Below are 25,673 nucleotides of genomic sequence, written 5' to 3'. Positions count from 1 at the left end.
CTCATGTTGACAACGGTTTTATTGTTGTCAACACTGAGCTGTGATTTGCTATTGTTAAATTTACAATGAAGCGATAGATTGGTGCTCAAGTGCTGACCCCAAAAGTATATAAAATATTAGGACAATTTTAGAATTGTAAAGAGCAACAAAAATAAGATAAAAGATTTTTTTTATTTTTTCAAAAATTGCGGCCAAAGTATAAATAAGTAGGTAAAAATGGCGGCAAGTATAAAAATTTTTATGTCAATTTTAACGTTTAGAATTGCATAGAGCATCAAAAATAAGATAATAAATCAAAATTATTTTTTTATTTTTTCAAAAATTTTTATAAATTTTTAACGTTTAGAATTGTGTTATAAAAATTAAGATATAATGAATTAGCATTTTTTCTTAAAAAATATATGGCGGCAAGTTTAAAAAATTGAATTTATGATAATGTAGTTATGTATGCTAATGTATGTAATTCTAAGATTTATATTAATATAGAAGTAATTCAGTAATTTATTTTATAAATCTGTTATTACATACATGACAAAACTTGTTTATTTTTTCATATTGTATCATTTGATACCTCACATGTTTATAGTTGTTTATTTTATTATTCTAAATCATTTGATATCCCACATGACTAAAATTGAGTTTATATTGTCATTCTGAATCATTTGATACCTTACATGACTATAGTTGAGTTTATTTTGCCTTTCTGTATCATTTGATACCCTATATGACTATTGTTGAATTTATTTTGTCTGAATCATTTGATACCTTACATGAATATAGTTGAGTTCATTTTGTCAAACTGAATCATATGATACCTCTATAATAATTTTAAATTATTATTCTATAATAAAATGCGAACATATTTTATGCCATAAAAGTTTGTTCTGGCAATGCTCTATGAGCATTTTCACTGGTTTAATATTATAATAAAGATAAATATGTTTAAATAATAGCCAATCATTGAACTTAATTAATTGGTCTAATAATGTCAAAAAATATTCTAACAAATAGTTTGTTTTAAATTGCATTACAAATGATATAATATTTTAAATATGATTAATGTGTTTTAGTTTTTTAAACATTAAAAATATGAACAAAAATTAGATATTAAATTGTAAATATTAATAGAAAATGTATTGAATACAACTAATTTGTTTATTAACATTACTTAAGATATGATATAACTAATGATCGATTAAAGAATAATTTTGTTTTTATGAAAAAACAAATTTTAATATAATTGTTATTATTTGTATAAATTTTTAAATTAAAAATTGGATGGAAATTTGGTAAAAATTGGATGAATACAAACATTTTGAATTCAAACAATACTATTTTTAGGTGTTGGTCAAAATATTAAAAACATTTTAAATAAATTTATACATGAATTATTTTTATTATAATTTAATATAATTGAAAATTAAATATAAATGATATATAAATTTTATAATTTAAATAATTTAATAATAATTTTTATTTTAATTATAGAAATTTAATTATAATAATAATTTGATTTATTAAAAAAAAATATTGACTATTTCCTACTTAGAGTGAAATAATTAATTAATGAAATCTATTGGATTAAAACTTTTATCTAATCAATGTTTATAATATATTGTATATACTGTATAGTAAAACTGATATACCATTTCCATGACATTGAGTTTTAATAAATATGTCGCTTATTTTACAAAATATACATGTTGTTTTTAATTGTGTACTTTAATTTTTTAATATGTTAATTATTTAATAATTATTTCAATCATTTACGATTAACATAACAAACAGGTAATTTTTAACAATATTATTCATATACTATACAAAATAATGTTATAACTTTATATAAAGTTAAATAATAATAATAATAATAATTTTCTTATAGTTTTTATTATTTACTATATATTATTTGACTTTTCAGTTATGTAGATACAATTTTTATAGCATATTAATTTATTTAAAAATTATCATTATGCTTAAGATTTATGTTCAAGTTAAATATTATGGATATTAAATATTTTAAAATATACTTTTAATTAAATTTTCTTCTATTATTTGATATTTAATTTATTTATTTCATGTGATTTATTTGGCATTTTTTCATTCATTTTATTCTGTTTTTTAAAACTATTGTATAATTGTGTAATAATTTAGAAACAATGTAAAAACAATAATGTATAAAGTTAGTAGAAATTATCTTTTTTATTTTACAAAAATTATATATTAAAAAAAACTTTGAAAAAGTTTTATTTTCTGAAATCTATAAGAGTTTTTGTGTGTGTGTCTGTCTGTAGCATTTTTTTTGTTAATTTTGAAATTCTGACTTCAGAGTCGGTTAGAGGACTACTAATAATGTATTGAAAAGTTGCATCAAAAATGATATATCTCTTCGGGAACATAGAAAAAATGGCGGCCAAAGTAAAAAAAATGTTAAGAAAATTTTTTTAAGTATAGATTTGAATAAAGCATTTAAAACAAGCATAAAAATATGCATTAAAATTTTAATATCTCTTCGGGAACATAAAGAAAATGGCGGCCAAAGTAGAAAATTTTAAGTAAAAATTTTAACGTTTAGAATTGTTTAGAACATCAAAATTATTATTTTATTTTTTCAAAAAATGGCTGCAAAAGTATGATTTTAGCTGTTTATTTTGTTATACTTAATCATTTAATACCGCACATGAGTAGTTGTTTATTTTGTCATACTGAATCATTTGATACCCTACATGACTATAGTTGAGTTTATTTAGTCATACCGAGTCATTTGATACCCTACATGACTATAGTTGAGTTTATTTAGTCATACCGAGTCATTTGATACCCTACATGACTATAGTTGAGTTTATTTAGTCATACCGAGTCATTTGATACCCTACATGACTATAGTTGAGTTTATTTTGTCATACTGAGTCATTTGACTATATGACTAAAATCAACTGACAATTAATTTACGATGATAATATTTTATGTCGTCAGTTTTTTTTCTAATAATGCTTTCTAGGATTCTTAACTGATTTATTTTGTGTTTAGTAAGATATGTTGAACTATAACCAAACATTTTAATATAATGTTTAAAATTAAATCTTTATGTGTTTAATATATATAGACTACTATTGTTGAATAATATATATCTTTAGTTATTTTTATTTTAATTGTTTGTATTTTAGTTTTGATTCTTTAATAACTTACTCCGAAAAATAATCTTTTATTATAATAATAATTATTATAAATTATATTTTCACTTTAATGGACTCTTTATGGAAAATAGAGAATATTTTACACAAAAAAATAAAGAATTTTTCTTTGTTAAGCATTCAAAATCTAATTACTTTATAGGTTTGAATCAAATTGCTATAAATAAAATAGCATTCAAAAGTAGTAAATTAAATATTAGATTTTTTAAAAAATTCATTTTATATTTTAAATTGAAAAGCAAACAAAATACAATTATAATAAAAAAGAATTGTTTAAATTAATAATACAATTTCCACTTTTTTATATTTTAAAATGATATCAATATTAGCTAATTATTTGTAAATATAACATATTTGTGATTATTTTGATATCTATTAAAACATCTGAATTGTCATCACATGGTATGTCAGTGGCATTTAGATATCATTTTTATATTATACTATACTATACCTCTGTTAAGACTAATATATAATAATAATATATATAATAAGTTATATCTCTGTTTAAAACTCAGGACTAGTATATCAGTTAAAAATGACTTTAAATGACATTTTGTAAATTTCATTAGTTTTATTGTTTTCATAATAATATAGTTTATAGGATTTTATCATGAAAAATAGTTTTTAATATTTATAGTCTTTTTATTATTTATTTACTCTACTGTATATTATAGCAAAACTTGATGTATAAAGTTATTGTTAGTATTTTTTATAAACTACTAATTTTAAACAGAAAATATCTAAACAATATTTCAACGGTGTTTACAATAAGATACCATATTATATATATCTAAATATATATATATATATCCCTGGATGATATCGGTCCAATATCATGAGCTTGCATACCGGTGCCACAATACATAAAAACTTGCTTAATATACCGTTACATTGGTAAGAAAAATCCATAGTTGCAATATATATATATATTGGTCTAGGTCAATTCATTCATAATAATTTTGCTAAAAAACCTCTCAATATATATATAATAGTTATTTAAAAATAGTTTTTATATTTTTCACAATTTACTTTTGTTATACTTAATTAACTTAACTAAATAATAATAATAATACTTAATTTTAACAGTTTTTTAAAAGAATTATTGTATAATATATTAGAATTTTAGTGTAAATTAAAGAAATTGTGATTTAAATGGTAATAAATATCGACAACTATTACAACTAAAAGAAGGAAAGTTAAGGCATAAGACTTTAAATTATAAAAGTTTTGTAACTCTAATCACAAGGACATCATTGGTACGCAATCTCTAACAATATTATTATTTTCAATACTATTATTAAAATTTGAGTCAATATTTATAATTATTTTTAAATTGAATTTTCCTATTAAATCAATTATTGTGTTACTGTCTATTATACGCATATATTTATATTATTGTCTTTTAATACATAACTTAATACAATATTAAGTATTAATATTATTGTTGACTATAGTATGTATGTATTGCTGGCATTCAATCGATGCAATGTTTGCCAATAAAGCTGTTTCTATTAAATAACATATTTTCAACGATATTACTTAAAACATGTATTGATTATTATTTTAATATTATATGTCTTTTATTACAATTTATATCAATTGATTACTTAATAGGGTTTTCATTTAATCATATTTTTATCAAATAAATATTAATTATTAGATATATATATATATATTATATAATAGAAATGACTGATAAGGATTTGACAAAAGTATGTGGCATTTGTGGTGACAAAGCTCTCGGTATATATTAATTAAAATATAATTTTGATTTTTGTATAAATAATTAAATAATTGTTATGTTTATAATTAGGCTATAATTTCAATGCAATTACATGTGAATCATGCAAAGCATTCTTTAGAAGAAATGCTTTAAGAAATAAAGTAATTATTATATATATGTTAAATACATTGAGTATATTATAATATATGAAATAATAATTTATTTGAATAAATATTTAATAGGAATTCAAGTGTCCATTTGATGGCAAATGTAAGATAGATTTAGTCACCAGAAGATTCTGCCAGAGATGTCGGCTTAAGAAATGTTTTGACATCGGTATGAAAAAGGTATTAATTGTTATATAACTATACTTTATATAACTGTAATTGTTATGTAATTGTTATATATTGAATATATACTTAATTTAATTATTATTTTTTTAATAGGAATGGATTCTTTCAGAAGAGGAAAAAGTTATGAAAAGGAGTAAAATTGCAGAAAACAGAAAAAGAAAGCATGACTTCGATGGCAACGATGGCATTAAAGTCGCCGACTCGACCACCAGTGCTGATATTAACCTCATGCCTGTTGTTATGGCTAACAATTGTGATAATTTACAGATGATATCAACAAATATGAACCAAAACCTTACCAAAAGTGCAATGTTTGATATGAATGCCATTAATGATAATAACAATAGTTATCAATACAGTTGTGATAATAATAATAGTATGCTTTTCAGTGCAAATAGAGTACAAAACAGTGATTCTTATAATACATTTTGTGATTCATTAATCCAAAACTCATACTTTGATGAATCGCAAGAATGTTTGGCCATCGGTTCCAATCAAACTAATATGAATTCAAATGATTTACAATTGATGACTATTGATAGTGATAATCAACAAAATAATTATTGTAATGGTATTAATGGTATCAATGGTATCAATGGTATCAATGGTATCAATGGTATCAATGGTATCAATGGTATCAATGGTATCAATGGTATCAATGGTATCAATGGTGATGACAATTTCAAGACAAAGTTGGACGACATTTCACAAATTGATGACATGAATGACATACCAGAGATTGTCTATAGGAAAGCCATTGAACTGGAATTTGCATCAATTCCTATAAGAAAATCAATAAATGAAATTAATTCAAATTATTTTGAATTTAACGAATTAGAGACAAATAAATTATCAGAATTTTTGAATGCATCCAATATATTGAAGGAACCGTTAACTTCAATACCGACACAAATGACCGGCATTTTGGACGCACTTAAGATGACTGACCAAACTGTTAGGCGATTAATAAAGACAGCTAAACGTCTTCAAGGATTTAAGATGTTGTGCCAACGCGACCAGATTGCTCTTCTTAAGGGTGGATGTACTGAACTCATTATATTGCAATCTGTCATCTCTTACAACTACGACAAACAATATTATTCATTTGTTATGGTTTGTTACCACTAATTACTAGATTTTTATTACCGCTAATTTAATAATTATTTTATAAAACAGTCAAAAGGCAATGTATATGAGGCACACAAAAAGTTTATGATGGCTTTCAAACAGGAATGGGATTCAGACACAACTATAGTTGATTTGGTATTCATATAATGATTTTTAAAATAATTCATTAATTTGTTTTTTTAATTACTTTTATAGTTAATTGCAATAACACTTTTCTCACCTGAGCGACAAAACGTAACCCAAAAAGATAATATAAAGTAATTAACAAATAATTAAAAGTTGAAAATAAATTTTCTTAATTAATTGAATTTACAATTACTTATAGACTTGAACAGCAAACATACATGTATTTATTACAAAGATATTTAGAGATTAAATATTACTCTAAATGTGAGGCAAAATCTAAATTTTTGCGATTAATGACAAAATTAGAAGAATTGCATTCACTTAATGAGGACCACATCCGCATGTATTTGGACGCCGATCCAAATGATTTTGGACCACTTCTTATAGAGATTTTTGATTTAAAACATTAAACATTTTTATTATTTTCAATATTTATCTCTTTTAAAATACACAGATAATTAAAAAACAGTAATTACAAGAAAAATTATTTTTGGTATATACTGTACCATATATAACATATGATATCATTGTTGGACTAAATATTACTGGTAAAAACTTATTGATATATTTATTTTAAATTTAATAAAATTAATAGTTATATAACAAGATTGTCAAATCTATGCTGACTTATATGTCTGATTTCACGATTTTTAATTAATTTCTTAATATGTTTATTGTCTTCAATGGGTAAGTCATCGATTGTAAACAATTTATTTTCAAAACAAGGCGTTCCTAAGATCCTCTTTCCTCTTAGTTTGAAACCCTGAGAAAGTAGGGGTGGGTTTCGCATATAAATACCTCTGCCTTCAGGTGTAAATGCTTTGAGTACACAACGATTGTTATGACCAAAGGTAACGGCTACCCATCCAGCAGTTGATAGTATTATGTCAGCACAACTTTGTTGCCAACCCTTACCATCTAAAACAAACTCTTTGGGTAACATTTTAGGCCATTGCTGAATACGCTCAAAGTCTCCTTTAGGAACTCCTAACATATCTGTTCCTAAATAAATATCATAAAATCTTTTGGCTTCTTCTGTATGGACCACATGAATGGGTAAATAATGAGAAGCAAAAACAGTTAACCAAATGTGTTGTCGGGCGTGCATTACATCAATTCTGGCCAAACCACCGATAAATAAACTTTGAAGAGGTCTTAATGAAAAAGTTCGCGGAGTTATTATCTCTCGTGGAATTGTTTTGAGAAGTTCTTCTGTTGTTAATAAAGTTAACAACTGATCCTTATATATAGTTCCGGGAGTGTCGTGAAAAAAATTACAATTCTTAAAGTATTCACTCTTTGAATCAAATGGTTTGGGTGTTTGAGTTTTTCTGGCAAATGGATGTCCACTTTGGACAGTAAATGGTATTTGAGTTCTATATGTCATTCCTATTCTACTGGAAAGTGTGGCATAAGTTGTATCACCTGTTTGTTTATATAAACTCCATCTCATCTTCTTTTCCTTGATATCATGTCTTTCAAGTACTGCGAGTCGATTAAGTCTAAGCTGTAATTCCCAACCAGTCGGTGCTCGGATAGGAAACTTGAGAAGATTGAGAGTAGTTCCCGGCCATAATGAAGTTGTCGCTCTATTTATTAGATCTAAATCGCGAAGTTTGCATAAATCTGATTGCATTAATGAGTTAAATAGTGTAGACTTTCCAACATTAGTGCAACCAATCAAATAAATGTCTTCACCTTCTATGCGATCTCTCATTAAACGAGTGATGAGGTGCTCGACACCAAACCCTGTTTTGGCACTAATAAGACTATAATCAATAATTCTGACACTTTTGTTGATTGCCATTAAGTTTAAACTCTTTTTTAAAGAATTCAAAGCATTTTCAAGATATAAATCATTATCTTTTGGAAGCAAATCTACTTTATTGCCCACAATATATATTTTATGATTATTACCAATTAAATTGATAATACCCGGCCATATACTACACGGGAAATCTAATATATCAACCATAATCACTATTAATGCCTTTTTCATTTCAATTTTAGCCATCAGTTGCGGATAGAGATCACTCGAAACATTAACATTTAGTGCAACATTAAAATGTGTTAAATATTCACATCTCTGACATTTATCTTCTTTAAGCTGTCTTTGACTAAGATTTTTAAATTTCTCGGACGGCATATATCCGGGAATATTAGTGGCATTACAATGAAGATGAGCCCCACAACCGCTACATTCAATGTCAGAAGGCTTGGCTTTGGGATCAGGTGTTCCGTAATTCCTATTTATAATAAATATACAGTAAATGTCAATACATATGGTACCGGTATATAAACAGTACGTATATATACATTATACAGTATATTAAGTTAAAATTGACAATACCTGAGCCAAAACTGGTTACTCCAGCCTTCAATTTCTGCTTCATATTCATCCTGTTTAATGTCTTTCATATTAGTAGCAAAGTATTGCATTAAGTGGTGATGTTTGAGATAATTATCATATTCTTTATCTATAAGACTGTTCTCAAGTCGAGGATATTCTTCTAACAAATTATTGTTTTCATCCATAGATTTCTTTCGTTTCTCAATATTATTCTGTTGTTTAACATATGAAATCAATTCATACGGAAAACGAAGAATTTTATCACTTTCTGAGTTTATATCGGTTTCAGATTTTTCCTGTAAATACTTATCTTTTGATTTCATATAATTCTCGTAAACTAAAGACCATTGTTTGGGTATTTTATCGGCAAAATTGTCAAAATAAAGTCTTAAAGATAGAGGAATGGCTTCATATAGTGTCAGTTGTGACTTATTTTCACTTAATATAAGTGCAGATCTTTTGATGGCTTGTGTCCAAAATCTAGGTCTATCGCCGTCACCCAAACCAGTCAGAGATACCGGCAAAGGAAGTATTCTTCTTTGTCTTGAAATCAGTTGTTTTTTACGCCATTCTGTCAATTGTGGAAATGTTTCTCTTCCAAGAATATCAACGGTTAGTGATGTCTTCAGTTTGCCATCCATTGGATTGACATAAGAAATAGGACTTTCAAAAACAGTTGATATCAATGGTCTTTCCTTTCTGTCGTCTCTTTCAATAATAAAATCTCTCTTCAATTTCATAATCTGCTTGTGTTTGGCCATCGATTGTCGCGATTGTCTCATTTGAATGCAATTGTAAGCATTGATACACTTTTGGCAAACTCTTAAATAACTTGATTTCGTTGTCTTCGAGATATTACTAGACATGAGAAGCGCTTCCATGATATCAAGTAATGATAATTTTGTTTTTAATATATAAAACTAAAATCAATTATTAATTTTTAAAATATTTTTAAAACACATTTCATTAGAAAACACATGAATTTATAGTAAATTTATTATTATTTAAGACTTTTTAAAACTTCATAAATAATGTGTTTGAATGTCAATCACAACTTACGTCTTGTTATTCAATAATAATATAATTATAATTTCAAAGATTTTAGAACTAAATTAGATTAGAATTTATCATTGATTTGAATTGATTTAAATTATTTTATTTTTATAATCAATGTTACAATAAAAACATACTTTTATATCATTAAAATAATTAAAGTTACGTCAAAAATCAGGGTTGCGAAAGGTTTTTTCAGAGGGTGTATAGGGGGGTAAATGGCAAAAAATTGATAAATCTTAGGGGTATAGAGTGGGCGAATAATCACGAACTCCTGAAATGAGTACATTTCTGCATTCTATAAGTCTGTCTGTCGGTCCCATATAGGTCAGTGGTTCGAATCCAGGCTCTGCTACAAAGTTTTTATTGATTTTTTTATTTTTTTTTTATTTTTTTAAGTTAAGGAGTTCGTATGGAAATGCTTTTGAAGCATTCTCAACTGGTTAATTACTATAATTAATTTCTATTTGTAATAATAATAATTATTATAATATTCAATTGCTTAAAATATTTTACCAGATGTTATTTAAATAATTAATTATACAGTAGACCTCATTTTATGATAAATTTTTATAAATTTTTAAAATATCTAATTTAATTTATAAAATAATAAAAAATATTTACATTTTTTTGTGCGCCCACTGGTTGTCGAATATTTTTTACGTAATACAATCAAAGACCAACTTTATGTTGTTTACAACTTTGCTATTGCGGACCGAAGTTAAGGCATAGTTTTGCATAAAAATATAAAATAGTTAAAAAATCAATCACTAATTATTTGTTCTTAACTTTTAATTTAGTTAAAATAGTTAATTAAATATATAATAATCATTTAGTATTTAAAAATTACAATGTTTGCAATCTAAAGATTAATGATATTGTAATAATTATTAAATTAAAAATAATAATAATAATAGATAAACATTTTCAACAAATGTAGACAAATATATTATCTTTTAAGAGATATAATTTTTTTACAGTAAATAGAAAAAATAAAAGTTTAGTTTTACAATGTATGAGGATTTCAATTAATCTCACTTAACATTATTATTTTTTATCTAATATTAAATTTTATAACTGAAAAAAATTTCGGAACCGAAACCGATAACCGAAAATAGGGATGAGCCATATTACCGGTACTTTGTGACTTTAGGCCAGGGGGTGTTACACTGTAAGACCCAAAAAATCATGATCTCATGGGGTAATATGGCTCAATATGGGGCAACCCTGGTAAAAAAATGTTTAAAATTTTTGCATAAAATATAGTTATATAAATTAAATTAATAAATTGTACAATAGTTATATAAATATTGAATAATTTACACTAATTATTATAATAACTTCATTATAATAACACATATCTAATGTAAAAATTAGAGTTCAGACAGTTTACCAAAGAGAAGAAAGTTGACAAATAATATCTGATTATAAAATTATGTCATAATATCATATACTGTATATGATATAAAGTAATAGATTGTATGATTAATAAAGAAAATATTCAATACAATATTTATGACACAAATTCAATTTTGTCACTAAACACATATTGAAAATAGTTTTAAAATTTAACGATTTTTAGGTTTAGCAATGTTATGCATTTTCAATTTGTTTAATACCGGTACTATAATTCTACTATAATTACCTGTAAAGTTGTTATAATAAAATAATACCCATAAAAGTTTTTATTAAATTTATTTTTATTTTTATAATTTTGTAAATATATATTGTATAATATATAATTTTTATTTAATATAATCCAACAATACTGTATTATTGTATTGCATAAATTAAAGCCAATTACTGTTAATGTGTTAATAATCTACTGTATATTGCAATTATTGATAACCAATAATTATAAATTGCTAATCAAATTATATGAATAACTAATATAATAAATAAGTAATTATTTCTTTCGCGACTCTTTACAGATAATGACATATCTTTGAGGGACTGAAAGTGGTGGTGAATAGCCATCGTTATAACTCGAGTCCTCAAATAACACCTGATATTCTTCCTGAGCTGTTTTAGGTGGTTCTTGGATTATGGCTCTATAAAAACATGTCGTTTGAGGATAAAGTGCTAATACAAGCGTGTCTTTTGGGAAAAGTGCGTCCAAATCTGTTACTGGATTAGCTCTCATCAATGGTAAGGGTATTATACGTCTTCTGCTTAAAATATGTCTATCTTTTTGTTCTTCATCGATGTCATCAATTTCATATTTATTTGAATTGTGATTATAATGAACCACTTCAGCTAATATCCAATTTTCATCGCCATCTGTTCCCTTAACCAGTGCTGCCACTAAATCACCCATTTTTGCCACATAATTGGGTTCGGATGGTATGGCACCACACATACTGTCAAAAACAAACAAATAATTTTCATATAAATAATAACAACTAATCATTAAGACTAATGATATAAAAATCATTTACGGAGGAGTAATATCATCGTTAGATTTGGGAACAAATAGTGGAAGTGTTGCAGCATTTTGTTGAAGCATTTTCATCAGTGCACCCCTTCTGATTGCAGTCTCTTTTGTAAAGCCGTGTCCAGACTTTCGGTGTCGGCTCTTAATAACAGATCTAATGTCGTGAATGATTTCAAGTGCTTTCCTTACGATTTCTTCTTCACTTTTTGCGTCGTGAAGAGCAGTCTTGTAGAGACCCTTTAGTTTGTGTTTATAGTAAGGCTTTTGTGGTTCACTTTGAGTGCGTTCATGAGTTTTGTTCATATTATCCAAGTTATGGTCAGATCTAACCATTTCTTCACACAATTGGCATAATATCTGATGAAATTCACGCATCCGTTCACTTATGATAATGCTTTCAGACACAGACAGACCACTCAATGTATTCAATGTATTATTTGCTTCACTTTTCTGCATATTTATCATCAAATCTAAACAAATATCACAATATATTGTCTTTAATCATAACTTAATATTAGATGACATAACCGATGAAGTTATCAACACATGAGTCCATGCAATCACTGCTATCAACACAAGTAATGTATTTAATATTAATTTGACGTATATTTGGCTCATTTTAATCACTCATTTAGTCACCAATTGTTAACTCAAGACATGTCATCACTATTTGGTCACTCATTGTTGTCAACAAATGTTTACAAAATGCAGTCAAACAGTTGCTATGGAAACATATCAACAAAGATATAGACTTTTTATGTAAAGTAAACATTAATATAAATATTAATAAAATTAATATTAATATTAATTATTTAATAATAGTGTCAATAATGTGATCACTAATTAGTAAACAATGGTTTCAATTATCTTTGAATAAATGATTGTATGACTAAATGTGTGGTTAATATATACAGTATTTTACGTTATATGTGACGAGTATTTTGTTTATTATTTTGATTTCAAGTGATAATCATTTAAATAAATATTTTATTAAATAAATTAAATATAAATTTAAACATTTGTTGACAACTATTGATATCAATAAAGATGACAATCAAAGGTATAAACAAATAGTTTTATTAAAGCAATGAATATAACAATCATTTTGAATGACTTTACAGACAATAATAGCGACGATATGTTTGAAGTATTGAATTCAAGTGATGACGCCTTTAGTTATGTTAATAAATATTACAAAGATTTGAAAAAGTCTTCGTCGGCCAAACAGTTGACAGTTGGAGCCATAAGTGGTTGGACTGCAGGCTTTGTTTTGGCCAAATTCGGGAGGACTGCGGGCGCGGCCATCGGTGGCGCCTTTTTGTTGCTAAATGTATGACTATTTTTGTCATTTGTTGACTCTTAATGACATTTCTTATTATATGACAGATGGCTCACTATAATGGATATATAAGAGTTGATTGGAAGCGATTAAATCGAGACTTTGAAACCGCAAAAAAAGAGTTAAAACGTAAAGATAAAGAAGTGACACATTTGATGACAAGACTGCAGATATTTGCCAAACAAAATGTTGTGTTTGCGTCGGGTTTTGCCGGCGGACTCCTTCTCGGCATCTCTTCTGCCTAAAGTACTATCATTTTATTATATTTTGTTTTTATATATATTTAATGATTTATTTAACAACAAGTTTTGTTTGACTTAATTATGTTTGTTAGTTAACATAACATCACATATAGTATAATCATTACTGTTATCCATACTTTACATGATTTACAGTATATTATTGTAATTATTAACATAAATATACCGATTATTGTTTATTTACCGGTAAGTGTGTATAATTTGAATATTCAATTGAATTTTTAAAAAATTGTTTGAAAAAGTTTACAATTAATTTTAAATTAATTTTAATATTATTAAAACATTAAAATCAATACATAATATTCAAAGTTTGTTTATTTTACTGAATATTTAAACCCTAATTATAAATAATTAATATTTTTTAATAAAGAAATTTCATGATTGAATGATTAACAAATTCTCAACTGGTTATAATTTAATTAACAGATACACAGACACTTTGGTTACTCAGTAGGTCTAATACAAAATCATTTGTCTAATAGTAGATATCTATACCAATAATATTTCAATCTATTTAAATAAACTTTATGGTGTTGGACATGATATCAGCGAAAACATGATTGCAAATGTCTAAAAATGATACATTTATTAACAATCAATTTCAATTGTCAGTTATAATATGTGACACATTTATAAAGTTGTAAATGTATTGAAATATTTATAATTTAAAATTGCTGTTAAAACAAACAATTATTTATTGACTAGAATTTAGTTAATATACATAAATACCAGTTTAATTGTAAACTGTGATCAATATTTTATTTTAAATAATATAAAACGTTTAGAAATTGAATCTTTTGTCAAATTTCAAGCTATGATATACATTGTGTACACTATTGTAGAAATCACTGAATGTGCAGAATATCAGACAATGTAATCATTAAAATATAGGAATAAATAACATAATAAATGGCAGTTAATTTGATAATAGTTAACAAAAAAACAGTAAATTATTTGCTCGGATTAAATTTGATTGGTTTTTGTCGGACGGCAACAGTTCTTCTAATGCAGACCTGACAGCGCGACACCTTTGACCTCAATTCACCCGATTTGAGTGTTTGTGAATCAGGTGTCCGGAACTGATCTGTTTGTTCAATGGTTGCCAACCAAAAGCTATATGCAGTGGTATAGTAGTTGCACTTTCCATGTCCTTGACATTCAATGAATGGATTGGGTCTAAAATCTTCTAAACATGAACCGGGAGATGATAAGGGTTGACCACTACCTTCAGCACCAGCATCAGTGTTCTGTGTTATGTCATTAATAACAAGTATCTTAAGATTATAAAAGCATAACATTGTTAAGATTGTATTAAAAACAAACCATAAAAAAACTATAACCAATCCACAGGCCGTCCCATCCATTAGGACAGTCAGGAATATGCATACTTTGACTATGAATTGCTATCACTTGTGTCTCGGACTCACAGACACTGCATCTACTAATGAATTTTTGGATATCTCTACCATAAATGGGTGTCATTGACATAGGCATCGGTTCAGTAGTACTCAACCAATAGCTATAATCATTTCTTGAGGCGAAATGACACACATTATTGAGATTACAGAACATGTATGGCATTGTACTGAAGCGCCGCAAACAACTGCCAGGACTTCCTAAGTCTTGTCCGTGAGCTCTGTCATCACAAACACATACATTAATATCATTTTATATAAACTTAATTTGTTTTCAATTTTACCTTTCATTTCCCATAATGTAAAGTAATGAATATCCCGACCATAATAATGATGTTTTTGATGGACATTCTGGTATTTGCATGGTTTGACTGTGTCTTTAATATATATGTATTATAATATAGTAAATGTTATAATTTACGACAAAAACTTAGTTTAAAATAATCAAAAATATTATCAATACTTAGTAAAAAAGTATCCAATAGAATGTGATCTTTTGGCTGATTTTCCTTTTTCTCCTATAGCTCCGGGAGTGCCTATTAAACCAGGCTGTCCTTCTCGGCCTAAATATTATAACTATTAATAATATAACCAATAATACAATAATATATATATATATACCGTCATAACCAGCATCTCCAAGTAAACCTGGAGGACCGGGGTTTCCAGGAATACCAGGAAGACCTTGCATTCCTGAATGACCAGAAATTCCTGGTAAGCCATTAATTCCTGGATCACCCATATTTCCATAAGGACCTGGAAGGCCTGGATATCCTTTTTCACCTATATAATAATATTATTGTAATTATATTTTATAAAAAATCACATTAATATATAATTATATTTTTCAAACCGATATCTCCTACAACTAAAACCAAATTTCCCAAATCAGGTGAATCTCCTATTTCTCCCGGTTCACCTAAATACAAATTTTATAAATATATCTCAAACTAATTTTTATTAAAAAAAACCTGGCAGTCCTGGTAATCCATCAGCTCCTGATAAACCAGGTAAACCATTGTCACCTCTTTCTGCTTTAATACCGGGGAAACCAGGTAATCCTTGATCACCACTATCACCTCTGAAACCTATAAGACCGGGAATACCATCGATGCCCTAAAAGTTAATATTTTTATTAAAATTTTATTAAAACATTATTTTTATTAGTATTTTTATTACAAATACTTACAGGATCTCCTTTTTCTGCAAATAATGCAATACCTGGTGATCCTATTTCACCCATTTCTCCTTTAAGACCTGGAAGACCGGAAAAACCTGGCGTACCTTTAATTCCAGGTAAGCCATCAAAACCTATAAAAATATAATTAAAGACTTTATGGACCATAAGTTTTAATACAAAATAGATATTATAAAATATTACATACAATATGTAGTGTAATATTATAAAATATATTATAATTTAATTCATAAATTGAAAGCATTGCTTACCCGGTTGACCATCAAAACCGGGTTCTCCTCGTTCTCCTGGAATACCAAAATTTGAATAACCGGGATATCCAGGTAAGCCAATTAAACCGGGTAACCCTAAATCTCCAGGTTGACCTTTAGGACCTGGTATTCCTTGTTTTCCTGGAATTCCAGGAAATCCCGGATCTCCTACTATTGTGTCTTTAATAAGAGTTAAAAAATATTTTTGTAAATATAAATAATTTCATATTGTATATAGAGTTTAGATACATACATGTATAATTGAAAGGTCGTCCCGATGGTCCGGGTGCTCCACGTCTACCCTATTTATGCATATATTTATAATATATATTATTTGAAAGATATAAATATTTTAAATAAACCATACGAGTTGTCCTTTCAATCCATAATTTCCTGGTAAACCTGGTTTGCCTGGAATACCTCTGTCTCCAGTTTGCCCAATATATCCTGGTTGTCCAGGAAGACCATCATAACCTTTGATTCCAGGAATGCCAGGTAAACCAGGAGGACCGGGATCTCCAGCGTCACCCCTACTTCCTTCCCAAGACGGCACACCTAAGAATAAATTTATAAAAAAATTCGTAATTAATTGTTTTAATTTTACTATTTATATAAATATATTAAATTTTATTTATTTCATATTAAAAATTGAATCCAACCTGGATCTCCTTGGTCACCTTTTCTACCGATAATTCCGGGCATACCATCAAAACCTCGATCACCTATAACACCAGTTAATCCCATAAGTCCAGGAATTCCCGCTTCACCTATGATTCCAAATACTCCTATAAATGAAAAGATTACGACAATTAATTTATTAATAATAATTTGTTATTTTCATAAATACCATTTAATCCAGGATTTCCATTTTGTCCTCTGGGACCGGGTCTACCCGGTAATCCAGGCATTCCATGAGCTCCCATATTGCCTGTATCTCCAACAAAACCTGGACTACCAGGTAATCCAATTTCTCCCATTAAGCCTTTCAAACCCGGAAGACCCGGGAGACCTGGATTTCCTTTGTGTCCTTTTTCGCCGTCCAGTCCCGGGTCTGCTAACAATGCAATACCGTCTTCACCTTTTGGTCCTTTCAATTAAAATTATGTTTTAATGTTAATAAACAATACATTTTTGTTATAATATTTTATATTATAATTTTTAATAAGTACTACCTTTAAGACCGGGTAAACCAATCAAACCCGGTAAACCTTCATAACCATCCAATCCTTATTATAAATAAAAATTTATAAATTATAATTTGTTTTATTAAATAATAAAATTTTTACTAACCCGGCAATCCTTGTTCTCCTCGTACACCTTTACCTCCTTTAACACTTGGAAATCCTTTTATTCCGGGCAAACCATTATAACCAGGTTCGCCTCGTATGCCTTTAGAACCTGGAGGTCCATCTCTACCGGGCCAACCATCATAACCGGAATCTCCTTTCATACCTTACATTTCATGACATTAAATATTGTTATTATTTTATTGTTAGTTTACTTAAAACCAAAACAAAAAAATGTTAGAATTACCAGATAATCCTGGAATTCCTGGTTGACCGGATGGTCCTCTTTGACCTTTCACTCCTTCAACAAAAGTGTCACTTCTATCTCCTTTAATACCTTTAAATATAAATTAGATAAAAAATTAGTTATAAATACAATGTCTGTGTATAACTGACCGGGTAATCCGGGTAATCCTCTTTGTCCGGGTCTTCCATGTGGTCCTGGTGAGCCCTGTTTGCCCGGTAAGCCTGACAACCCATGTATCCCTTCATTACCTTTTTCTCCCTAAGTTAACAATTTTAAAGTCAATATTAATTGAATTATAATTAAGAATATAATACATTGAATCCATAAAGTCCAGGTAAACCCGGTTCTCCTGCTTCTCCTTTATCACCTCTTAGTCCTGTAAATGTTTAAAGTAATTCAATAATATATTAAAATTCTGTAATATATACCAACCCTGATAACCATTAATGCCTGGTCTTCCCATTGGACCTCTAGTGCCTTCACCCGGTTCTCCTGCTTCTCCTTTATCACCCTTTGCGCCATTCATTCCAGAATATCCCGGAGAACCTATAATAAATTTTTATTAATATTAAGATAATAAATTTAATATTATTATTATAATTTTGACCTTTAAATCCTGGAAGACCTGGGTAACCTGGATCTCCTGTCAATCCACTTAAGCCAGGCTGACCAATATCACCTAACAATCCTTTATTTCCAGGAATTCCAGGTGGACCAGAAGGTCCACTGTATCCATCATAACCTGGATCACCAGTTTCTCCCTTTATATTTATTGTATAATATTTAGCATTTTTATATTTTATAATAAATTATTATTGTTAAATTAGTATAACATTATTATAAATTATGATATATAATAATTACAAACTTTTGATCCGGGGTAACCAGGTAGACCTTCATCACCTCTTTTTCCAGGACGACCGGGTGTACCTCTAATTCCAGGATCACCAGCACTTCCAGGATATCCTTTTAAACCAGTTTGTCCGGGACTGGAATAACCTATTCTTCCGGGTTCTCCTTTTTGTCCATCAAATCCGGGTAAACCATCTTTTCCGGGCAAACCGGGTGGTGCTGTCACATATCATCAATAATATAAATATATACTTGAATTTATTATAATATAAGTTGTTTGCACTCACCCGCTGGTCCCTCATCTCCCGGTTGACCTTTAACTCCAGGCAAGCCTTGTGGTCCGCGATATATATTTATCAATAAATCCATAGCTATTGGATCACCTCTTTGTCCTAAATTATAAAATTTAAATAAAACGTTTATATTATAATAAAATTAATATAAAACAGACCGGGAGGTCCATCGTATCCGAAATCTCCTCTTTCTCCTTTAATTCCTGGTAAACCTGGCAACCCTTGCAATGCATTGAGGGCTTCTCCTAATTCTCCTTTTAAACCGGGAATTCCAGGCAGACCTTTACATATAAAATAGTAGTTTTAATTTAAGATAAATTATAAAATAATCTATTATTGACAAAAAATATGACTAACCTTGTAGTCCTGATTGTCCAGGTTGGCCAATATCACCATAATCTCCCTTTAATGTAATTTTAATTAATATAATAATTATAATTTTTAATTATATTTACCTGTTCGCCTTTTGGACCATCAATTCCACTAATACCGGGAATGCCGGACAAACCTAAAATAATATATCAATTTTTAAAATGTAAAATAATTTTAGTTTGTTATAAAAATACAGTATGACCTATGTATAGATATCAAGTATAAGTCAATCAATATTATGTTAAATAGAATTTACAGTTTGCAATATACCTGGCAGTCCTGGATTTCCTGGTTGTCCTTGAAATCCAATATCTCCCGGTTCTCCTTTTGTAAGAGATTCTGGAGATATATCAGGATATATGAGTTCTCCCGGTTCACCCTTTTTACCAAATCTTCCTTTAATTATTAAACAATTTTTATTTTGGGTTTAGCATCACATAGAAAATATGAAATTTACTTATATTACTTAATAAAATAAAAGGTTTTCTAAATTATTGATATAAAGTTAATATTTTGAATTATTGATTATTATTCATACAAACCCTGTTCTCCATCAACACCTGAGAGTCCCTTTAATATATAATAATAATATTTTTGAAATTTCCATTATTTAACATATCATATAAAATATGAATTACAATAAAGCCTTTAATTCCGCTAATTCCTGGTAATCCTCGTTCACCTTTCGGACCGAAATGGCCCACATCTCCAATGAAACCTTGTTTACCAATCAAACCTTTAAATAAAATTAAAATAACAGTTAATTTTATAATTAAATATTAAAAATGATAATCATTTCATTCACACATTAAATATCTTAGGACATTAAAAACGTTAAAATATCTTAATAATTAAAATTTATATTTACATGTTATGATTTTTATATTAATAAAATAAAATTTAAACTAACCGGGTCTTCCATCATTTCCACGATCACCCTTATTTCCGGGTAAACCCGGGGTACATATGGGACAGTCATCACCTTTAGGACCGGGTAACCCATGAGCGCCATCTATACCATCTATTCCAAGGAAACCTTTATAATTGAATAATAAATTTATTATTAATAGAATTTTATTATCCATCAAACCTGGCTCTCCTGGATATCCTTGTAAACCGGGTTCTCCTGGTTTGCCTTGTTTTGGCACTCCCTGTCCTGCATAACCTTTTTCACCTTTTAAAGACATTTTAAGATTAATTTTAAAATTATTAATTTATAATCAAATAACCTTGTTGTCCAGGTTCACCGCGAAATCCGGGTAAACCGGGAATACCATCAAATCCAGGACGACCTGGTTCACCCGGTGGACCAACAACATCGATTCCAGATTCTCCTTTATCTCCATACGGACCCTAAAGTGTGTTAATAATAATTGAAATAAAAAATGTTTGTCATTAAAATGTTTTTATTTACCTGTTGTCCAGGTATTCCGGGTCGACCTCTTGATCCAGGAATACCAGGAAAGCCTTAAAAATATTGTAATAATTTTTGTTTAAGTAAATAAAATTTTAATTAATACAATAGATTAATTAAAATATATCAAATGATTTCATACCATCATCACCCGTATCGCCTCTATAAGACAGTCCCGGCGGTCCAATTTGTCCTTCAAGACCAGGTAATCCAGGTATTCCTGTTAAGCCTTGGTATCCAACTGGTCCTGGTGAACCAGGTTTTCCAAAGCTACCAGGTGGTCCAGGATCTCCAGGATCACCTTGCAATCCTGGTGATCCTTCTATTGGTTCTCCCACTTCAATAAGTTCTCCCTTAACACCTTGTGGTCCCTGAGGTCCAGGTCTACCGGAAAGACCTTCATCGCCTCGTATACCCTAATTTTGATCAATATTTTTAAATTTATAAAATTATGTATAATTAATAACATACTTTAAGACCGGGTCGTCCAAAGTCTCCATCGTAGCCATGCTCTCCTTTGAATCCCTTATCTCCCGGTGCTCCTGCAACTCCAGGTTTTCCACGTTTTCCCTAAAATAGTTTTTATATAATTTATTATTAAAAAAACAAATAATCAAAACATACCCGAAGACCTTCTTCTCCAATATCTCCTTTTAGACCTCTGGGTCCGAGAACTCCTTTAGCACCCTTTATTATTAATAATAATAATAATATAATTAATTATTTGCATAAAATGTAAAAAAATTAATATTTGTTGAATATTTACCGGAAACCCTTCGATGCCTTCCAACCCTTGCATTCCTTTGGCTCCTTTCTCTCCCTTTAAATATTTATTAATAATTATCGGCAGTTATTTTAAAATACTAATATAACGCATATATATATATATATACTGTATATACACTTATATATAATAATAATAATAATGTAAATAACATACTTTTTCGCCTGAATACCCTTTTCTACCCGGCTGTATTTCAATATCATCCGGTTTTACTAAATTGAAATTAACATTAATACTAATTATGATAACAATTGAATACAATATGTGTGTATAATAGACATTATTACCGATTTCCATACTATCAGAGACGCCGGGTTCACCAGGCATTCCTCTTTCTCCTTTTAATCCTTTTGGACCAATTATACTTTCACCTTAAATTTTATTAAATAATTTCATATTATAAATTTAGTTATAAAATTACAGTAATATATAACAGTAATACCTCGAGGACCCTGTGAACCGGGATCACCAACATCTCCTTTTATACCCTTAATATAATATTATAAATATAAATAAGTATTTATAAATTGTAAATTTAATATTTTTCTAACCAGAAGCCCAATAGTGCCTAAATCTCCCGCATCTCCGGGAGAACCAAAATTTCCTGGAATACCAGTAAATCCAGGTTTTCCATCTAAACCCGGTTCTCCTTTAATACCGACTGAATTTATTCCTCCCTCTCCTTTATAATACAGAAAATGTTGATTTTGACTATTAATTCTAATAAAATTGGTAAACCTGGATCTCCCTATAAATTTGCAAATAAAAATAATCAAATACTTTAATTAAATAAATATATTTTTATAATACTTTTGGTCCATTATCTCCCGTTTCTCCGGGTCGACCTGCTTTTCCCTGATAACCAGGTGGTCCAGGATATCCAGGTCTTCCATCAGTACCTATTTAATAAATAATTTTGTATCTATTATACATATTTTACAATTTATATAAATCAATACCATTGCAACCATCTAATCCAGGTTCTCCCAATTCTCCCTCTAAACCGGGTAGACCCTAAATATTAATTAATTAATTTTTACATAAATCATTTTTTAAATATAACAAACAGGTATTCCGGGTAATCCAGTGAATCCGGGGGCACCGATATCTCCTCTGATCCCTAAAGGATATTAATGTATTGTAATTGTTGTGTAAAATATTACAAACCTTTTGGTCCAATTATTCCCAAATCTCCGATATCTCCATTAATTCCTTTTAGTCCGATTGGACCTTCCGGACCAATTGGACCGGGTATTCCTTGTGGACCCTGTAATCCCGATATTCCTGGATATCCCTAAAATTTAATATAAATTAATAAAATTTAACTAGTACAATAAAAATTACTATTATTAAAAATACATACAGGAGATCCTGGTTCACCCACACATAAACAAGGCTTAACTGTGCATCCCTTACAGCGCTAGAAATTATAGAAATTATGATATCATTATATTATTAATACATAAAATATCAATAATTTATTGATATAAATGTCATAATTTAATTATTAATTAAAAGAAAATAATTTTATAAATTAAAATACTATACAGTAATATAGAATAGAATGTATACTATAAGAAAATTATATAAAATAAATATATTAATATATTATTTAATAAATAAATTTTATTATAATTTAGTCATTATTTTAACTATTAATTTCACAGTAAATATATTATCATTTTTAGCGAAATATGTCAATTTATAAAATAATTATTATAAAAATTATTAAAAATTATAGTAAGTTATATTTTAGATAATTTAATGTTAATAAAGATACTTTAAATTTTATGTTGTTAAATGTTTATATTTTATAAATTAGCAATTTTAAATATTAAATAGTAATTTTTAGTTAATATTAATATTTATTTATTTCTATAATAATTAAAACATAACAATATAAATATGATTATTAGTTAGAATGCTATACTATATTCATAGATAATATATTTATATATTTTATGGGTTAACTAATGTAAACATTTATATCATTCAATTATTAACATTTTTCAAAGCATAGCGTATGTTCACTATAACTACAGTATAATTATAATTAAGCAAAATATATAATGCATATAATATAATATATGTATTTACTCTAAATTTTAAAGTCTAAAACTGACAAATAATATCTTTTAAATAAATAATATTTACTATTTATTTGTTTTTATGATATCCCAATATTACTATAACTTTTTGCCGTATCATGTTTTGATATTTTGTAAACCAGACAAAAATGCGAGAAATAAAGAAAGAGAGAGAGAGAGAGAGCTAATCTTTATGTAATATAAATCATTAATATAGAAATATTTCAAATTTATTATTTATGAAACAATATTTGAATCAATAACTAACATAATAAATATATATATATATTATTATTAAAAGCTGATATTTATAAAAAAAAATTATACTATAAAATATAGCAAATCTGTTTGTTATTTTACTGTATTATAAACATATAGGAAAAGTAGAGAAATCGTATGATAAATAAAATGTTTAACTCAAATGTATGGAAAAATATAATATTAAAATTTATTAAAAAAAATTTATTAAGATATTACTATTATTCAAACTTTTATAATAATATTTTAGTGTATCTCTAGAGTTGTTTTATATTCAAAAATATACCGATTTTTTATTAATAAAATATAATAATTGAATATATTATGAAAAGTTGTAATAAATCTAAGAAATGTCTCTTTTGAGACACAGATGATATGATACAGTATTTGGTAAATATAGACATACAGTATATATAAAGAGAAAAAAATAAGAAAAATGTGAATTTCTTTGAGCTGAAAGAAGTCACACCCATTAATAGCCCTTTGGGTCACAACTGTGTCATACACTGTGATTGTATGTATAAAAGCCCTGAAGGGATGAACAAAGTGGACACTCCTTCAGTGATTTGGTGATACAATCACAGATCGTTTAACATAACATAACATATCGTATAAACTATTGTCAAATAAGATACTATTCTACTGCTAGTCTAATATTAATACATTTGAAACATGATATTCATTAGACTTACCACTGATTCTGAATTTTGTGCAAATTTTGGTTTAATCACAAATATGTTGATTATTAATAAAATGAAAACTAATTGGGAAAAAGTTTTAAAAGTCATAATTTAAAAACATTTGTCACATAATTGTTTTGATGACTAAATAAATAAATGAATGAATGATTTTTTTGGTTAGTTATATGAGATTTGATATTCAAATGAGAGAAGTGTTGTGTTGGTAGTGTTGGACCCGTTCAGAGACACAAACAGAGATACTGTTAAGGCTCTCTATCTTTCATTCTGTCTTAGAGCTCAGTTAGCTATTTATATCACGTGCGCCAATGTATAGAAAGCCCTCCTTCCTCTGTGGACCAGATTTAGGTGCGGACAACAAGAAGGAGGGTTTCGACTAACTGTTAGCGCACGTGATATAAATAACTCAAACATTTCACTCAAGAATATACCACTATTTGTATGACTTGTATATGAGTTCTTTGGGTCCAACGTTACACTCATTTGAATAGTTTGCTCGACTCTAATCTAAACACTCAATATATATATATATATATATATATCTTATATGCTTTACAATTG

General features: G+C 27.7%; 5 protein-coding genes across 8 annotated transcripts; 2 read left to right on the top strand and 3 right to left on the bottom strand.

The window, feature by feature from the left end:
- Positions 1 to 1,695: 1,695 nt before the first annotated feature.
- On the top strand, positions 1,696 to 7,026 carry LOC128965688 (nuclear hormone receptor HR96-like). 3 transcript variants are annotated; one of them, XM_054312433.1, is made up of 8 exons: positions 1,696 to 1,788; positions 4,878 to 4,934; positions 5,005 to 5,075; positions 5,157 to 5,261; positions 5,361 to 6,380; positions 6,444 to 6,530; positions 6,591 to 6,652; positions 6,721 to 7,025. In XM_054312433.1, the coding sequence occupies exons 2-8, from the start codon at positions 4,880 to 4,882 to the stop codon at positions 6,929 to 6,931; spliced, it is 1,611 nt and encodes a 536-aa protein (XP_054168408.1). In that variant the 5' UTR covers positions 1,696 to 1,788; positions 4,878 to 4,879; the 3' UTR covers positions 6,932 to 7,025. The 3 variants fall into 3 exon arrangements, with proteins under 3 accessions (XP_054168408.1, XP_054168410.1, XP_054168409.1); XM_054312435.1 differs by lacking the exon at positions 1,696 to 1,788 and adding an exon at positions 4,411 to 4,447 and having other exon boundaries at positions 6,721 to 7,026; XM_054312434.1 differs by lacking the exon at positions 1,696 to 1,788 and adding an exon at positions 4,678 to 4,739 and having other exon boundaries at positions 6,721 to 7,026.
- A 65-nt stretch (positions 7,027 to 7,091) lies between these two features.
- On the bottom strand, positions 7,092 to 10,580 carry LOC128965686 (nitric oxide-associated protein 1-like). Of its 2 annotated transcripts, XM_054312430.1 has the most exons (3): positions 10,549 to 10,580; positions 8,872 to 9,745; positions 7,092 to 8,767 (listed from the first exon to the last, which is right to left on the bottom strand). In XM_054312430.1, exons 2-3 carry the CDS (start codon positions 9,735 to 9,737, stop codon positions 7,117 to 7,119), a joined length of 2,517 nt encoding a protein of 838 aa, XP_054168405.1. In that variant the 5' UTR covers positions 9,738 to 9,745; positions 10,549 to 10,580; the 3' UTR covers positions 7,092 to 7,116. The 2 variants fall into 2 exon arrangements, with proteins under 2 accessions (XP_054168405.1, XP_054168404.1); XM_054312429.1 differs by lacking the exon at positions 10,549 to 10,580 and having other exon boundaries at positions 8,872 to 9,848.
- Positions 10,581 to 11,757: 1,177 nt separating this feature from the next.
- On the bottom strand, positions 11,758 to 12,868 carry LOC128965675 (SAGA-associated factor 29-like). Its single transcript, XM_054312417.1, has 2 exons — positions 12,363 to 12,868; positions 11,758 to 12,284 (listed from the first exon to the last, which is right to left on the bottom strand). The coding sequence occupies exons 1-2, from the start codon at positions 12,821 to 12,823 to the stop codon at positions 11,831 to 11,833; spliced, it is 915 nt and encodes a 304-aa protein (XP_054168392.1). The 5' UTR covers positions 12,824 to 12,868; the 3' UTR covers positions 11,758 to 11,830.
- A 516-nt stretch (positions 12,869 to 13,384) lies between these two features.
- Positions 13,385 to 14,066, top strand: LOC128965763 (FUN14 domain-containing protein 1-like). Its single transcript, XM_054312527.1, has 3 exons — positions 13,385 to 13,418; positions 13,480 to 13,688; positions 13,745 to 14,066. Exons 1-3 carry the CDS (start codon positions 13,406 to 13,408, stop codon positions 13,940 to 13,942), a joined length of 420 nt encoding a protein of 139 aa, XP_054168502.1. The 5' UTR covers positions 13,385 to 13,405; the 3' UTR covers positions 13,943 to 14,066.
- A 732-nt stretch (positions 14,067 to 14,798) lies between these two features.
- LOC128965769 (collagen alpha-2(IV) chain-like) lies at positions 14,799 to 25,380 on the bottom strand. The gene is given in 47 exon segments (XM_054312536.1): positions 14,799 to 15,204; positions 15,281 to 15,593; positions 15,657 to 15,749; positions 15,836 to 15,935; positions 15,994 to 16,155; positions 16,226 to 16,291; positions 16,344 to 16,488; positions 16,562 to 16,683; positions 16,822 to 17,001; positions 17,075 to 17,123; positions 17,189 to 17,376; positions 17,481 to 17,606; positions 17,669 to 17,908; positions 17,994 to 18,047; positions 18,112 to 18,273; positions 18,355 to 18,444; positions 18,504 to 18,612; positions 18,669 to 18,730; positions 18,787 to 18,900; positions 18,962 to 19,115; positions 19,223 to 19,425; positions 19,494 to 19,598; positions 19,658 to 19,780; positions 19,857 to 19,902; positions 19,955 to 20,007; positions 20,142 to 20,267; positions 20,414 to 20,441; positions 20,510 to 20,607; positions 20,782 to 20,907; positions 20,962 to 21,045; positions 21,101 to 21,224; positions 21,286 to 21,338; positions 21,428 to 21,701; positions 21,757 to 21,855; positions 21,910 to 21,972; positions 22,052 to 22,105; positions 22,226 to 22,281; positions 22,357 to 22,440; positions 22,512 to 22,557; positions 22,621 to 22,744; positions 22,747 to 22,817; positions 22,880 to 22,968; positions 23,029 to 23,083; positions 23,137 to 23,189; positions 23,237 to 23,363; positions 23,433 to 23,489; positions 25,107 to 25,380. Coding segments are annotated over 47 exon segments (5,343 nt in total). The 5' UTR covers positions 25,203 to 25,380; the 3' UTR covers positions 14,799 to 14,907.
- Positions 25,381 to 25,673: the final 293 nt, after the last annotated feature.

Source organism: Oppia nitens, unplaced genomic scaffold (assembly GCF_028296485.1).
Source record: "Oppia nitens isolate AA-2021 unplaced genomic scaffold, nextdenovo-longstitch-racon4-pilon3 scaffold18_pilon_pilon_pilon, whole genome shotgun sequence".
Taxonomy (NCBI): Eukaryota; Metazoa; Arthropoda; class Arachnida; order Sarcoptiformes; family Oppiidae; genus Oppia; species Oppia nitens.
The sequence above is the reverse complement of the archived record's forward strand: the minus strand, read 5'-3'. Positions and strand labels throughout refer to the sequence as shown.

Bases quoted from the DNA above. Each gene is read 5' to 3' on its own strand.
- LOC128965675 (XM_054312417.1), bottom strand. From the start codon at position 12,823: ATGATAAATATGCAGAAAAGTGAAGCAAATAATACATTGAATACATTG. The intron at 12,285-12,362 runs GTAAATGATTTT...TGTTTTTGACAG, and splicing joins AACGATGATATTACTCCTCC to TATGTGTGGTGCCATACCAT.
- LOC128965763 (XM_054312527.1), top strand. The intron at 13,689-13,744 runs GTATGACTATTT...ATTATATGACAG, and splicing joins GCGCCTTTTTGTTGCTAAAT to ATGGCTCACTATAATGGATA.
- LOC128965686 (XM_054312429.1), bottom strand. From the start codon at position 9,752: ATGGAAGCGCTTCTCATGTCTAGTAATATCTCGAAGACAACGAAATCA. The intron at 8,768-8,871 runs GTATTGTCAATT...TATTATAAATAG, and splicing joins AGTAACCAGTTTTGGCTCAG to GAATTACGGAACACCTGATC.
- LOC128965688 (XM_054312435.1), top strand. From the start codon at position 4,880: ATGACTGATAAGGATTTGACAAAAGTATGTGGCATTTGTGGTGACAAA. The intron at 5,076-5,156 runs GTAATTATTATA...AATATTTAATAG, and splicing joins GAAATGCTTTAAGAAATAAA to GAATTCAAGTGTCCATTTGA. The intron at 6,531-6,590 runs GTATTCATATAA...TTACTTTTATAG, and splicing joins ACACAACTATAGTTGATTTG to TTAATTGCAATAACACTTTT.